At 34.5% G+C, this 17,376-nt stretch overlaps 1 protein-coding gene across 8 annotated transcripts in view; it reads left to right on the top strand.

Moving 5' to 3' along the window:
- Positions 1-17,376, top strand: part of LOC148950360 (uncharacterized) — a 369,985-nt gene that overhangs the window by 269,219 nt on the left and 83,390 nt on the right. For all 8 annotated transcript variants that reach the window (XM_089092346.1, XM_089092345.1, XM_089092344.1 and 5 more), the window contains 2 exons: positions 12,815-13,001; positions 14,798-15,010. In XM_089092346.1, the coding sequence (XP_088948472.1) occupies positions 12,815-13,001; positions 14,798-15,010 (400 nt within the window). The remainder of the gene's footprint in view (positions 1-12,814; positions 13,002-14,797; positions 15,011-17,376) is intronic.

Below are 17,376 nucleotides of genomic sequence, written 5' to 3'. Positions count from 1 at the left end.
GGAAAATGTAATAGGAGAAAATATTTCAACCGTAAAATTTACAAAGTTGAATTAAATTAAGTATTTATCTAAAATATATAAAACTTTGTTTTAAGTAAGAAATTTAACCATATATTAGATTAGAAACCCACTGAAGCAGGGAAGTTTGCTTTTGGCTAATAAAAGTGTTTTTTTTTTCGGTTATGTCATGATTGAAATGTCTTCATTACGTAGAAATGTAACCATCTTTTTGATTAAACACAGAGAACCAAGAATTTCACTGTTCGTGCTTGGTACATTGATTGACTTTTTTTGGTGAAAAAAAAATATGTGGGATGCAATGTGCTTTTGTGGTCTGAGGCTTGACTAAGTTTTATGAGTATCCACAAAATAATAAGAAGTCTGAAAACTCATAGATAGATTTCATAGTGCAAGAAAGGATAAAAAGAACTGTTTATGGGTAGCTCTCTGCTACAACTAGCATTGTTCTTGCTACTAAAAATGTACGAAATTAACCGAACAAGTGGTTTCTAAGTTAAAACTCTTATTTGCAAAAATTTCATACGATCAAGAAAAATATATAGGTGCATGGAAATCACCCAGTTTTTCAAGGAGGGTAGGGGGCTGCCAGAGTTCCTAGGAGTGGAGACTTTAAAAACCCCATCGCAGTGTTGTATTTCTTTGTCATTAAAAATCTTTTGTTTTTTGGTTATTTTTGGTTATCTACGAAGTGGGAGGGGTAAAAATAGACTTGCCACCCCCCCCCCCCCCCCTGTGGACACCAATGCAATGATAGGAGAATTATTTTTAGTAAAATGAAAAAAGCGTACACTTGATTTTCTAAAATTATTTATTAAAATTAAATGTGTCTTTCAACTGAAGAAATTATATAAGACCTCTTGGAATTTGAAAGAGGTTGAATTATATGGTTTTGACTTCTTTTTTTTTTACTGGTAGGCCTACACATATTGAAATTTGTAGAATATCATTTTCTTAGTTCTAATTCACGCACAAAAAACAACAAAAAACGTATAAATGGAAAAATGATCCGAACATTAGCCATCTTTTTTCAGACGTCATTAGCTTCACGAATATATCCAGTAGATTTATTTTGAAATTATTAAACGTGCTCACACTATTGCTTACATCTGGATTCAATATATTAAATTCATACATAAATGAGAAAATGTATTCCCCACTCATTTAGATGGTCCAGAAATAACTAATTTTCCCGTATTTTCTGATGTGCTCACTGCCATAACTCCTCATTTAGAATCGAAAATTGCTAACTGCACAACTGAGAAACGTTGAGACGGGAAAGACGCGCCCATTTCATTTGACAGGAGGAATTATCAGAAGATAAGCTGATAAATAATGAGCTTGACGTGTTAACTTTGGCACACTCTCTCGTCATTGTTCCTTCACGTTCTTGTCAATTCGAGGCTTAAATCAACAGTTTTGATTGAAATTCTACAGATTATGCCAATTCCAATGGTTAGTACTTGCTTTTACCATAAGCTAGCACTACGCCACGCTTAAATATCCAAATGATAAAGTAAACATAAAAAGCCAATGTGCGGAAGATCGCACGACCCTTAAAATTAAAGCCAGTCAGAGGCGCCAACTGGGAGGTGTGGAGAAGAATGCATTTATTCAACTAGATTCTTTGCCCCTCCCTTAAATTTAGAAAAAAATATTATATTTTTATTACAAAATAACATTTTTTTTGGTATTTTTATTGAAAAAAACAAAACAACAAAATTGCCCCTGCCCTAGATATAGAAAAATAATTTGCCTCCCTCCTTGCCCTTTCGTGAATTGGTGCCAATGAAGCCAGTACCATCAACCTAACAAGTTTACTACTAAATGGGTTAAATTTTCTTTTCAGCTTTCAGGGTTTCAGACATTTATGGTTTTCCTCTCTAAAACGTTCTGGAAAGTTTCCACCTCCTACCTTTGATTTTGTCGATTTAGTTTCTTCACAATTATTTTAAGTCCTCAAATTTTATAATTCTCACCATTTAGTATCTATACATCTAAGTGCCAAAATGTAAGGTGACAAATGACTCTAGGAAAAGTTGTCACGCCAAGATACTGTTTAATACTTTAATGTAGCCTACGTTTGGTTATGTATGTTTAAGAATTATCACTGTTATTTTATTGCTGCCTGGGGCGTAGCTCAAGCATTTTATTGGGGGGGGGGGGGCAAGAGGGGTCTCCATCTGGAAAGTCAAAGGGTATGGGCTGTATAATAATTTTTTATCCAAATTATGGGCTGCAACTGCTCCCCCCCCCGAAACGATCCCACTGATTGCTGCTTTACCTATAAACCTAAATAGAAACTAAAGGCAGCTCAATTTACAAAATCAGAAAGATGATAATTCATCCAAAAGCCCTGTAAGCACCTAATAATTTTCAAAAGTGGATATATCTTGTTTTTATCATAACTCTGGTACTAATCAATTGTTTGTTGAAAAACCAAATATTTAATATACTGGTTGTAAGACAGCACTTGTCTCTTATGCTGTACACGCTCGTTTTCCATAACTGTTTTAATCTCAAAATAGCTGAGAATAAAACTTTTCATATCTGTCTTTGCCTGTTTTATTAGTAGGCTATAAGCAAGAGCCTCCATTTATAGTCTGTCTTCTTATGATAAGGGGGGTCTTTGCAAAATCCGAAAATAAATTTCACCAGGCCATCAGCTTTTTAGATTTGTCAGAACTGCAGTTAGATCTATTACATTTCATCCTTTGGTCTCTTTCTTATATGTCACCGAAGTTTTGTTTTTTTCCGAACCTTAAAAATAAATTCATTGAAAATACAAAATCCAGGTTCTGTAGAAAAATAGTCTTATTTTGCTTTATTTTTGTGAAACTAACATATTCACTGGAGCAACAACTTTATCCCCCCTTTTTAGACGATTTGGCTAATAAGAAAAAGAACTGTAATGTTTTTTTGAATAACCATCAAGGAGGGTATCGGATAAATAAAAGTATCTGAACTACCATATATAATGTGGTTTCAAGTTTGTCTTTTGAAATGCTAATACATAAGAGCCTTGTTAAGCTGACGACTACGGTTTGGAGGATTGGTTTTGTGCTCCAAGTTGAAATGTCTCTTACAAGAGCTTTCTTTATGATGGAAATCAGCTAAATACGTCTGTTTGGTATAGTTTATGTCCATCGTAAATAAACCCAAATTTGACCACTATTGTGGTTATATTTTGTTAAAAAATAAAGGTGTCATAGTGTTTCAGTTGTAGCTTCACAATCATTCAAGTACTGCCATTATTTTAGGTCAAAACTTACCTTTGAATACTTTATTTTCTTTGAGTTTAATAAAACTACTTTCAAAAAGACAAGATACCTTGAATGTGACCACAAAAAGATTACATTTTAAGCTCTGAACGAAAAGTATCCGAACAAAATTAAATAAAAAAGCAAGTTTTGCTTTTAAGGAGCAACATTAAAACTTAAAACGATCTTAAATGATTACATATATTAGGGGGTCCTCGGCACATCGCTCTTCACGCTAAGTTTTTTAGTACTTTAAAAAAAGCTTCTTATTGTTCTAATTAAACGACCCTTGTGTTTAAGGAGTCGTTCTTAAAGAATTGGTAAAAAAAATTCAAAATTTAGCATAAAGAGCGAGGTGTTGAGGAGGGGGCAAACCCCCTCATTTACGTAATAATTTCTGTTCGCTTAAGTTTTAATATTGCTCCTAACTTTCAGTTTAAAAAAAACTTGTTTTTTATTTAATTTCTGATCGTGTTTTAAATGATGCCAAGAAATCTGGCTCCACCTCCACGGAAAATCTCCCTCCCCACGAAAAGATTTTCTAGACAATTCAATCCCGGTGAAAATTTACCCCGGACAATTACCCTTAACATCTCCACGCGTAAAATTGAGTCGGCAAAGAAAAAGTATGACAAATAAAAAGACCTTCGTATAAGAATTCTGGCAAACCCCCCCCCCCCAGTGTAAAATGTGTTGTTATCAAGATTCTGTCTTTTAGAGTGCCGGTTACTATTAAGCAGCGTTGCTCCTTACTTACAGTTCGTTACCACCAAATGTTTGATAGGTGCTTTTGAAGGAATTAAGCAATACAAAAGATCAGCAATAAAACGATTTCCATTTTTTTCTCAAGAAAATTTCTTTTAACATTAATCAGCTTAGGAAATGAGTTAATAAAGAAAAAGAAAAAGTAATTACAAGATAATTCTTGTAGTATTCTAAGGGATTAAAAAAAAAATAAAAAAAGCTTCAAAGAGGTAAGATGGTTGCCTAGAGACATTGTAAAGTGTTTTCTTCTTTAAAGTTTTGCTACAGTCACATAAAAAAGCAGTTTCATATTATTTCCTGAAGTGTTTTAAGGCTTGGAAAGATCTAACTTTTTTAATTGGAAACTGCTTTCCCCGTCTTAATGCAAAAGTTCAAGGGTTTCATTTTTTATAGTGCTCCCTATTAAAACAGACAAGCTGCAGCATCGTACAAAGCCAAACGTTTGCAAATTAAGATAGAATTTCACGAAATTTATTTTGTCAAGATATTACGTAGAGTTAACCAGTAGAAGGAGTAAGTTTGATTATAAATTTATGGGAGGATGCTGCTTCTCGTGTAACTTGAAATCCTTAGAGATAATAAGCTAATGTTCAAGTATTCAGGACTATACATATATACCTGGATTGGCAAATAGCTGTATATATTAAGGCTACATGAGCAATTATGCAGGGGTGGATCCAGGATTTTTTTAGGGGGGGGGTGCAAAATAGGTTCATCAAAAAAACTTGCGTTAGGAGCAAGTTTAATTAACGCAAACTAGAGTTAATTAAGTAAATTACACTACTTTAGACTATACTAGGGGGGCGCCCCCTCTGGATCTGCCACTGCAATTGTGGCCGGTTTTTTGGATTCGCTAAATTTAAAGCTTATGTCAAATTAATTTTTGTGATAAACCCGATTTTGCAGAACTTTCAGGGTTGGGAAATGAACTTTGTTACCAGAATAATTGTTCAAAATTCAGATCGAAATGTCTCAATAAGTCGTGTTCCTACGACAAAATAATACAAAATAGCTAGTTTAAACAAATTATCGCAGTTCATAAAAAAAGAATATGTTTATCGTAAAGCGAAATGAGAATTACGAAACGTAACTGAGATATTTTTAGCTGGCCTTCCCCATTAGCTAAGGCGTGAAAAGATTGTAAGTGATTTTGTTTAAATGCATCTAATATTAAAATTTGCCTTTTCCTCTAACCGAAAGGTGTCATTGCCTTAAAGATTCAATGGGAGATTCCATAAATTAGAAGTAACTGAAAGCTAAATATGGCTAAGTCTGACGAGTTGGACTATTTGGACGCTGATAAGTTGAACTTCCCCTTACTTTTTTCATTAGACCAATCTCATTAAATAAAGATGGAACTTTCTTTTTCCTTGTCATAACTAAAATCTTATGAAAGGATCCAGCTAATCAGCCTGAAGTTAGTCTTGTCCCGGAGAAGAAGCATATCGTCCTTGGGATCTATTCTTCTTTCAGAATATTCAGGAATTCTTTAATTATATGGAAACGCTCTTTTAGCGTAGAGAGCATATTAAAGGAAAAATTTGCGACAAAAGCTGATGGAAGTTGTCTCGTTATTTATTTTTTTTTTTTACAAGAGAACATAAAGCAGAGTGTCGAAGATTCCTCTTGGCCTATTTCTTGGGTTGGTGTATATTTTATTGATTAACTCTTCATAGATAGATTTTGTCAAACGATCTACCGCTTTAGTCAATCTGCTTGTACTATTTATGCGACTTTTTACGATTTCATCTGCTGACTATAAACAAACTTAAAAGGAGATTTTTAGAAATTAAGTAAACAAATAAATATGTGTGTAAACAAATGATGTATTTAAGACAACAACAAAAAGGAAGAAAGAGTCCTCCATTAAAATGATCGCCTAATTTATTTTTATTTTGCTAACTTTGGAATGACTGAACGAAAATAGTTCCAAACCGTTCATTGCCTTTGTAAAAAAAAAAAAAAAAAAAAAAACTGTCAATAGTACTTGAGTAAATTGTAATAATCTTAATGCGTTATAAAAACCAAAGACCTTAAAACTAAGGTAGTGAAGAACACGGACAAAAATGTAAAAATCTTGATATGTTGGAGGAAATTTGTGTGTGAAGGGAACCTTCCGCCTGCTCATGCGATATTGTGACAAATATGTCAAGTCTTGTCTCGGAGAAGAAGCATATCTTCCTTGGGATCTATTGTTCTTTCAGAAAATTCAGGAATTCTTTAATTATATGGAAAACGTTTAAAAACAATTGTTCTATTTAATTTCTGATCATTTTTAAATCATGGCCAGACATGATGTGGGCTAACGGCCCCATAAACCCCCGATTCCTTGCTGTTAAGTTCTATAATATTTTTGATGCGCATCGAGACGCACGCGCCACAATAAAACATTGGTCAGAAAAAGGAGAAGAGATACAACTCTTTGTCTCGTCTTTTATCAAGAGCCTTTTGGAAAAAAATTAGGATTTGTGGACTCGAAAAAAGCTTGAGCAGAACTTTTTTCGCGTTTAGCAGCAAATATCAGTCTTTAATCAAGTCAGGTTATACAACCTATTTTCCTTTATAATCAAAAAGGAGAAAGAGGAGGAAAAATCAAAGGAAACTGAATTTATAAAAATCCAAGGATTTTCCTTTATAATCAAAAAGGAGAAAGAGGAGGAAAAATCCAAGGAAACTGAATTTATAAAAATCCAAGGATTTTCCTTTATAATCAAAAAGGAGAAAGAGGAGGAAAAATCCAAGGATTCTGAATTTATAAAAATCCAATGATTTTCCTTTATAATCAAAAAGGAGAAAGAGGAGTAAAAATCCAAGGAAACTGAATTTATAAAAATCCAAGGATTTTCCTTTATAATCAAAAAGGAGAAAGAGGAGGAAAAATCCAAGGATTCTGAATTTATAAAAATCCAAGGATTTTCCTTTATAATCAAAAAGGAGAAAGAGGAGGAAAAATCCAAGGACACTAAATTTATAAAAATCCAAGGATTTTCCTTTATAATCAAAAAGGAGAAAGAGGAGGAAAAATCCAAGGATTCTGAATTTATAAAAATCCAAGGATTTTCCTTTATAATCAAAAAGGAGAAAGAGGAGGAAAAATCCAATGAAACTGAATTTATAAAAATCCAAGGATTTTCCTTTATAATCAAAAAGGAGAAAGAGGAGGAAAAATCCAAGGATTCTGAATTTATAAAAATCCAAGGATTTTCCTTTATAATCAAAAAGGAGAAAGAGGAGGAAAAATCCAAGGAAACTAATTGATTTTGAATTCTTCAAATTCCATCCTTTCTCAACTTAGCATTCAATTTATCACTGCTGAACAGGAATAAACTTCGATGAAGCCCATTAAAGAAAAAAGTAAGAAAGGATGAGTTCTTCCGTTTCGTCTTTTATTGGTTTCCGTGACAATATTGGTGGTTTCTTCAGAAGACAGGCCAATTTCAAGGGTCATTGAAAAGAAAAGCAATTTAGATCCGAATCCTACAGCAATGAGCGTAAAAACCGCAAGAAATTTAGAAAGAATGGAATTTTTACATAAATCTACAATGAAAGTTGACATTTTCATAGGAAAAACGCCTGTTACAAATCTTTCGCCAGTGAGCTTCGCTGGAACATCCAAATCTCAGTAGTGCAATCGAAAAACAAATTCTAGAAAGCTATGCCATAATCAAGCGAAAGACTCCTTTTTATTGAAACGCCAAAAATTGGGAGAATGCTTAGAAATAGGCTAACGAAAAAAGAGTGACCAGGGAAAGTTAAAACTACTTTGTCATAGTAGACAATGGATCTCCAGTGTTATTTTTTTTGTCACTTTTTTTCAGGCCTCATTATACAGAAAAGATGGTCGTAAAAGGCTGGGGAAAGGTTCTTTTGATCGTTTATTCTGAGTTTTGGGTTTGATATTTTGTAAAATATAGTGTCTGCTCGTTATGACTGGGTTGTATCCTACGCTAGCGAAATCCCCCCCCCCCCCGTACGAATCTTTCACCAGTGAAAGTAACAGGAACGACCGAATTTCAGTAATTAAATCGAAAAACAAATTATTAGACGCATTGTATAATTAGCTGAAAGACTCCCATCGATAAGGGAGGATGCTAGAATTCTTGAAAGTAGGCTAACTATAAAAACAAGTGTTTAAACGTTTAGAATATTCTTGCTTGAAAGGGCTAGATTAACCATGGGGGTATACGTGCATACAAAGGAAGAAAGGGCAGATTTCCCCTCCGTAGAATCCAAAACTGTGCTGGCTGTGTGAACATATTGTTGAAGATTGACCATGGTATTATTCCTAAGAATGGTATTACACAGTTTAGTGTTTAAAACCACCCGATGTTCCAATTGGATTTAAAAAAATTAAAATTGGTAATCAAGACGTATCCTGCTTCACGTAAGAAACTATAGAATAGCTTCGCTTTGGATGGAAAGAAACTGCTATACAATACAAAGACAAAAAAAATCCACTTCACTAATCTTGACATCCGCTAGGACTTTACAGTATATTGCTCCATTCATTCGGTAATTAGTAAGCATTTATTATGTTGACAGACAAGATGGCTATCTCCGCACTAGTCGTGCGTCTAACTAATGTGCCTCATTCAACCCGACGTGAAAGTTAATTAATATTTGAACAATAGTGGAACAAATTGTAGCTGTCATATTTACTGGAGTTTTACTACACTAGAATGCCAATATTCGACTTTATTGCGACTTCTTTCTCTTAGATAGACAAATGCCTTATCTTCTTCTGACTATATTAACCACATCTGAAATGACGACCATCGTTTGATTTACGGTCATAATTTTTAAATGATGTTTGATAAAGTATAAACTGAATTTACTTGCGTGGCGTAGAGTTTTTTAGCATACTTTTTGTCGGCCAAGCCGACAAAAAGTATTTAAGGAGAAATATGTTGGCTTTGTTTCTTCACCACGGATTTATCCCTATAGTTATCAACCCGCCAAACTTTTAAAATGTTGTGTCCCAAGGCGGTTTTTCTTCGAATGATATATTTCTGGAAGACGGTCCCAAGATGCACTGTTTCTGCTTGAAATCTACTTTATTCTGTATTTCCTCACAACTATTCAATCTTGTTACTTCTAAAAATGCACCATGTATGGGAGTGACTGCTGTGTTACTTTTTCTTAAATTTTTCCGTGAAGCGAGACGAAAAAAATATTATCCTTAAATGCATATTAGAAACCAATAACTGGTACACCGATAAGCAAAACTAATCAATCCGTAACTGCCAAAAATACCTATGCTTTATCAGCCGATTGCTACCCCAAAACACATACCAACCTGTGTAGCTTAGGACTTGGATTTTACTGTAAAGCGTAGGAATGACAGCTATATATATATATATATATATATATATATATATATATATATATATATATATATATATATATATATATATATATATATATATATATATATATATATATATATATATATATATATATATATATATATATACATATATATATGTATGTAATGTATGTATGTATATTAAACATACATATTAACTTGAAAAGTCCCAACGCAACATATCATATATGATACGGTGAAATAAAGTTAAAAATTGAGCGTTATGCTCTCAGTTTTATGTAGCTGCTACCCCATAGTGATACAACCTTTTATTAACCAATATCCATTGTAAACCAACTTTCCTATTTATTACCTGTGTCCGTGTCTCCGTTTCCCAGTAGTGGAGCACCGTTCTAGCAGAAAACTACAAGTATGGGTTACACGCTACTTTTAAATCGTAAGGGTGATATTCTTAGCACCAACGCAAATCATCTGCTCTAAGTGAAAAAAAAAGTTTCAATGCTTCAAAATTTCTTTGCTCGGGGAATCCCCCAATTTTGAATGTTTGAATTCTACTTGTGAGTAAATGAGAAGAGTCAACGGCTTAAAATTTCTTGAGGAATGTCTCCTTGACTAAACTCGTGTTCTTGTGAATTGAAAGCTTCAAAATTTGGAAAGGGGTGGCGCTGAAGTAGCCACATTTATTATTCATGACTCTGATCACACAGGTTAAAACAGGTCACCCTTGTATTATTCCAGCTCAAACAAAATGCCACTTGGCTACCTTTCAACTAAAAAGGTGCTGTAATTTCAGTTAAAAAAGAAGACAATGCCCATCTTTTTCAAAAGCATTTGGCAGTGGGAGGGGTGGAATGTTCAAGGGACTGTGGGCCCACTTTATGCCTCCAACAATACAGATCAAAGATCCTTCCTGGATTCTGCTTCAAAGAAGATGTTACATTACCACCCTTTTGCTGAAAAGTTGGGTAGGTGATAAGCGGGGGATGTCGAATTTGCCGGATATATTCACCCTCCAATAATACTGATTGAAAATCCTTGCGTGATTAAGTTTCAAAGAAGCTGTAATTTTCAAAGTAAAATTGTTATGTAGCTGTAATGCTACGTTTTAAAGAAGCTGGCTGGGAGAGCATGAGAATGTTGGAAGGGCCGTTGGTCCACCTTGTGTCTCCAGTCATATTGGTCGAAAATCAAAGCACGTTTCTAATTCAAAGAATGTGTTATGCATCACCTTTGCTGAAAATTTAGCAGTGGGGAGGATCTTGAGCAGATTTTACACAAAGTCAGGACTTAATCAGGATTGCATGAGGATCGAGTCAGGGATCCGCTCGTTTTTGCGACCAATAAGGACTTGGGACTTTTTAGCGTTGAATCTGGACAGAGCTCCTTTTTGTACATAGGCGTTATATGATTTTTCTTTTCCGGATATGAATTGCAACAACGAATTGTTTAACGCTTGAAATTTTCAAAACGTTGCGTTTCATCAAGGAATTTTTATACAAAAAATTGGTATACCCTGGTCAACAACAAAAAAGTTTGTTAACCATTGCACATTTTTAGCACTTTTACGTTTTTCTAACCAATTTGAAACCGGGTTTCTGCTGCTTGCCTGTTAAAATGGCTCTTTTTACCCAAAATCTGATTTACGGCTCGAAGACACAAACATTTTGTAAAAGCAACTTCAGGTTGTTCTCCGCCAAAATGACTATAAAACTCTTATTAAGCTTACTCACTGAAGGCTCTAGCTCAAGAGCAAGGAAAAGCCCTCTTTTTTCAGCCCCAGGAAAGAATTGTATGCATCTAATCAAAATTTAATGTCGTACTCATAAATCTCTTTGTATCTCCGGGGTTCCAATACTTTCTTCTTCTGTGGTGAGGGGAGTATATTCGAACTTTTTAAGAAGAGCAAATACATTCATTTTTGTACATATAGAAGTCATAGCCGAGATTTAATGTTTCAATAATTTAATTGTATAATGCAAATTTGTATAACTGATGTAATCTTTTAGACCTCATCGAATCCAAAATAGAAATTTAATATACTCGAGGATTAAAATTTTTCCAAAAGTTGAAAGACTGAAATTCTTTTTTTTTTTTTTAAGGCAAAGATGAGCCCCTTTAAGAATGTTTTGCATAAGATATGACATTTTCCAGCAGCAAGCGTAATTTAATTAAATTTTTCTTAGAAAACTATGCATAGTTTTCTGCTAGGTTTCCTTTCTCATTCTTTATATTTCTTTCCATCCTATATCCCTCATTTTTATAGTACAACAACTTCCGCATGAGTGTTAGAATATTAGATTACCGGCAGACTTTAATGAATGATAAATACGAATTTTCCATGTAAAAAGTTTTCTCTTGACTCTTCCCAAGATTTCTAACATTCCTAATCTTTTACATAGAAAATCTAAGATAAACTTGAATTAATCGAGAGAACCATAATGTTAAGCTTCGGAATAGTTCAATAAGCATAACTCACGCAGTTTCTGAAGTTCTCCTCAGATGTAGAGGGAAGTTAGATTTTCATGAAAGATAATCTAAGGATAATTGAAGGAATGATGCTTAAAGTTCCTTGATGATTGTTTTTTCTTCACTTCAACTTTTTCCCGCACTAACTGCAGGGGAAATGTGTCTATATATCCATAGCTGAATAAAAAACCGATCGTAACTACACGGCCGTCCAAATATAAAGACGCGTATATAGACTTTTCATTATTCCGAGAAAATCGTCTTCAAAGTTTCAAAAATTTACGGCACTTTTCCCACCTATTGCGCCACACTAGACAGAGGATTGAAGTGAAAAGGTGTTAAGATTGGTTTTAGACAGTATTCTTTCTAATTATACAATTAAAATACATGCCAAAGATCGCTAGCACTGCTAATTGTCGATTTTTCAACTTTTGCAAACGGAGTAAAATGCTGCAGATGCCTGTTTTTGCCAGAAAAGTCATTGCAGGGAATTTTATTTGGGTGTTCTTGCATATACCATTCGATTTGCTTCTTTCAACTGAAACAGTGGTATGTCTAACTCGGAAAGTGACTTTTCATGTATGTGCACGTTTTTACCTTTGGACGGCCGTACAGTTAGCCCGTCAAATAATATAGAAACTTTATACTCATTGTTTTTATTGATGTATCGTGTATTATTTTTCCCTATCTATAATATTTTGCACAAGAGTGAGAGGAGCCATTAAGCCTTTTTCCCTAAGCTTTTTTCCAGCCTTTAACAGAAGCACTTTTCGGTTATAGAGCACTTTTCAGTGAGAAAATACCTGTAAAATTATTGACTAGAGCTGAACGATGGCTTTGAGTGCATTTTTGGATAATTCCAGTACAATTTAGAAGTTTTTCCACTCTGGTTAAACGGATTGAATTGGTGCTGCATAATTCGTTTTGTGAATATTTATCACAAACGACGCAATTATGAATAAACTTTTTTATATTATAGGGCAACGGAAAAGCTGAGTCAAAACCAGCATTTGAGAAAACGAGCAGTTTCTGCAGATTCCATGGCATGCAAAACGCCAAAAGCATTTCCAACGGACTATGCTTCGGTCTTAAAACGAGCTCCCCCCTCCCCGCCTTCTGCTCTATTAAGAAAAGTTGGAACAAGCGAAAATCCAGGTCTTGGAAAGGTAAGACTACCTCTGTTTGAGTCCAATATCATTGCCAATGTACCATTGGGGATTTTCCGTAAAAATCTTTGCCTCCTCTAAATTCCAAGTTTTTTCTTATGCATATTATCACTGTTGTTGTTGTTTTTTTGTTTTTTTTTTGCGAAAAGGTTAAGGTTAGTTTAAGTGTTCGACGTTAGATTTGTATCAAAATTGAAATGGAGTACTTCCAATTGTTTTTTAGTTTACTGATTAGCTAACTTTTATTAGCATAGTTTGAAGGGTAGTTTAAGCTAACTTACAATTTTCCTCGCTACTTTTAATTATGCCTTGAACAAATTTTATAGCAAGAAATGTTTACGACAGCGAGAAATAACCGCTTCTTGTTACCCACTGCGCCGCCATTTAAAATACTACAATACGAGAAAAAAGATACAAACGGCTGCTCTTTTTCTTTTGTCCAGGTTTCCTGGATTTATTCTATTATTCTCGGTGATAAGTTACTTTTTATTTAAGGGCAGTCGTAAATTGAATAGTGGTTTCCTCTACTTCTATTGTGTCTCATTTTGCCAGTCATAAAAAAGCTAATCTAAAGAAAAATGGGTTGGTATAATTTCAAAGATTAATTGTTTTCATCTAATTCTTACATTCATACACCCCTTTACTTTAGCTTGGCATAGTTTTAAATGATATTACTGTCGATTCTATAATCATTTTATTTATCTTAATCATCCAGATATTTAAACTTTATTATTTGAATACATTTATCGTTTCAAGAACGATTGTTTTTATATTTTTTTTTTCTGCCAATTAAATTTTTGTTACTTTACTTTATCAATGAAGTTTTAATACATTTATTGTAATCCTGGCCCAGACATGTACCAACTGACATTTTGGGGGTTTGGGGGGGGGGGTAGGTTGGAACAATACTAAAAAAAACCCAAGGGGAGAGCAAAAATAATTTTTATTTTATTTTAATGACTTGAAGAAGTGCCCAGAAATTCACAAACATTTAGGACTTCGAGGGGGGCTTGCCTGTTGATCCAGGGTTAGAAAGTCTGGCTAATCCAGGAGATCTAGCCCCCTCCTCCCTGCGTGTGTCCCTGTTCGGGTGACAAAATCCAAAACGCGGGAGTATATAATATTCATTCTTCTTATATAACTCTACATTTAACCCTATATTCAATAGTCGGGGGGATAAATTACATAATACAATTTTTTGACATTTAAGAACTAGATACTCTTTAGATGTGTGGCATCTAAGTTCATATCTGAGCTTGGGCCTGGTGAATATGCACCATTCATGCAGTCTTCAAAGCTCTGATTGCTACAGTTACGTTCATCACACTTCCTGTCAACGCCGTACCCAGAATTTTTTTTCGGAGCGGGTTTTACTCAAAAAAATTTTCGGGGGTGGGGGTTACACAAAAAACCCTAAAAAAACGCATACAAAATTTGCATATATCCATTTTTGTTACGTTTTTACGAGTCAAACAAACATTTCGAGGGGGGTTCAAACCCCCCTAAACCCCGCGCTGGGTGCGGCCTTGCTTGCTGTCATCATTTGAAGCAACGCTATTAGTTTTTTTTCTTCCTACGGATCATGTCTTCAATCGTGAAATAGTTTTAGTCAGTTTGACATATCTGTAGATATACCAACCTTGCTTTACTAGCACCTTTACCCATAGGATAGTTCTTGTTTTTGGTTACTTTTTCCTTTTTTTTTTATTTAGGATCTTGAACATCTTTTTATAGATTTGTTTTTCTGGGAGAAAATTTAAGGTAGTTCATACAAAGTCTTTTCATTTATTGGCTAGGTAAGAGTCATGCTGCGAGTCAGTGGTATTGAAGAGACAACCAAAAATGTGTTCATGCAACTAGATAGAAGAAGAAGGCAAGTGACATTGAAGGATGTAACTGTGAACTTGCTTGATAACGAATTAGAAGATGAGCTCAGTGACAGAAGAGTGCTCGTTGCAGCCCCCAGAATGTTCGCATTTGATGGACTTTTTACTGATCTTGATCATGAGGTAAGATCCTCATCTCACGTGCTAGTCCGTAGTCCATTGAATTTAATATTTTATTTTTCAAAAGGGGAAAGTGAAGCGAAAAATGCCCAATTTTTGAAGAATATTTTTGATTTTTGTTATTTTAAAATATTTCTGTTTACAGGACATTGATTTTTAGAACATTTTCTACGAAAAATTTTCCCGGAGAAAAGGAAAAGGCGATATTAAAACCAGAAGCGCACCAACGGTCATTGAAAATAATAAAAAGGCACACTCAAAACGAGCAAGAATCACTGTGAATGAATAACTGATGGATGAAACGAACAGAAATTAAAATATTAAACTTAAAACTAGCACAGATTAATATGAATGAATAAATGAACCTTAAAATAAATAATCAAATCAAGCTTCATTGTTGAAAAACAATTGTTGCATTTAACTACGTTGTTGCAACCCACCCAAACCCTGTAAAGGCTGTCATTTGATTATTATTTTAAAAAAATGTATTTTTAATCCTTTTCTTTTAAATGAAAAAAAAAAAAATCTGCTTAACCTTCCTTGCGTCCTTTGAAGGACTTAAATACATGAATAAATCATTTATCTATGGACGCTTGCAAAATATTTATAGTTTTTTCCTCATGGCTAAAAGGGAGAGAAGAAGGACTGGGCCTGATTACTTTTGACCCTTAAAAGGGCACTATAACATCTAACTTTTGATCGGATGAGCTCTATTCCCAGGTTTTACGACGTTTCGATGTACACAAAACAACTGAAACAAATACATAGTAGATATATTGCTCTTGATAAGTCTACTCTACTTTTTTGACTACGATTTGAATCAAAAGATATATTTCGAACTGCAGATACTTACTTGTTTTTCTTGTTGAATACTATACTTTAATTAGGAAGTACTTAATGCTATGGTGCACTCAGTTAATACTATGGTATTGGTACCAACTTCATAAACTTTCAAATCACCCTTCAAAAGTTATTAGCTTAGCGAAATTGGTATGATCTGAGGAAGGGGAGGAAATAACCTCCTCCCAACACACTGGAGCGAAATCTTGATCAAAAATACAAAAAAACTTTACGCTAAAGTTTTTTATTGTTTAACAAAAATAGAGTTGTGAGAAAGTCAAACTTTAGCGTAAAGAGCGAGGCGTTGAGGAGGGGACAGCGCCTTTCATATACGGAATAATTTCTGTTTGTTTTAAGTTTTAATATCGCTCCTTACTTTCAGTTTAAAAAACTTGTTTTTTTTTATTTAAAGGCTGGAAGCGGGGGGTTTGGGGGTGGCAGCCCCCCAACTGTTCCTCCTAATCCCTGGTCGTTTTAAGGTTCGAACTTGTGACTCAGCCTCTTTAACTCTTTAGAAAACGTAGTTTTTTTCAAATAATTTCTGCACGTTTTTGTACAGTTTATTACTTATTATTGCTTGACTAACTGTTAGCTGATCGTGTCAGGAATTAAAGTTGGGGGGCTGCTGCCCCCCCAACCCCCTGTTTTTGAAGATTGTTGTGTTTAGGCTTTTAAAGATTTTAAGATTTTCGTTTTTTGACAAAAAAAAACAAAAAAAAACGAGGTTTTTCGTAAATGTAAATTCGGGGGATAATTTTTTCGGTTTGAAAATATCAAAAGGCCCTAAAAGGTCGAATTCCGGTTCGAATGAGTCCTCATTCACCTGGATCCGTTGCCAACTGTGGCCTGTAGGTGCGGCTGATAAAAAAAATAATTTGATGTACATTAAGTGGCTATATTTGGTTTTTGGAAAACAGGGAAGGAGTGATCGGATTGAGTTGAAATTTTGAGGATAAGCTTCCAGGACATAGGAATGCTTATCCTTGAAATTTCAGCCCGATCGGTCAACGTTAAAGGGGGGCTGTGGTGGGAGGGTCGAAACTTCCGGCCAGCTTTCCCCCATGAAGATAAATTCGGAGGGGGGGGGGTGAAATTTTGCATGTTTCTTAGTTTGAGCTTAGGCTACAAAATGCGATCACCGCCGTCTCTCTGCGACCGCTAGGACTGGAAATCGCTTAACATTGTGGTGGGTCGTCTCTTTAAAGAGGCACAAGTATGCCTCCTTGATATTGACATGCATTGAAGCTAACTTATCTTTTATATCTGAGGATGCAGTTTTATGGTTCTGAATTGATGCTTATAGTGTAGAAACAAAATTAGAATTCTGTTTAAGATAATCAAACTTTTTACCAAGAGGCTCAGGCATCTTAGGTAACTTTTTGGGTGGCTCTACTACCTTCTTTTCCCGTAGTTGGAACATATATTAACGTACCCCTACATCGAAGGGTTGTGCACTGATTGTGACAAGCTGAAGTATGATCAAGCCTTCAAACCTCGTATGATATACAACCATAATTAATATTAACAGG

The sequence above is a fragment of the Artemia sp. Qi Xiang Cuo genome, chromosome 7 (genome assembly GCF_049724085.1).
Source record: "Artemia sp. Qi Xiang Cuo chromosome 7, ASM4972408v1, whole genome shotgun sequence".
NCBI lineage: Eukaryota > Metazoa > Arthropoda > Branchiopoda > Anostraca > Artemiidae > Artemia > Artemia sp. Qi Xiang Cuo.
This window is presented reverse-complemented; position numbering and strand designations above follow the sequence as displayed.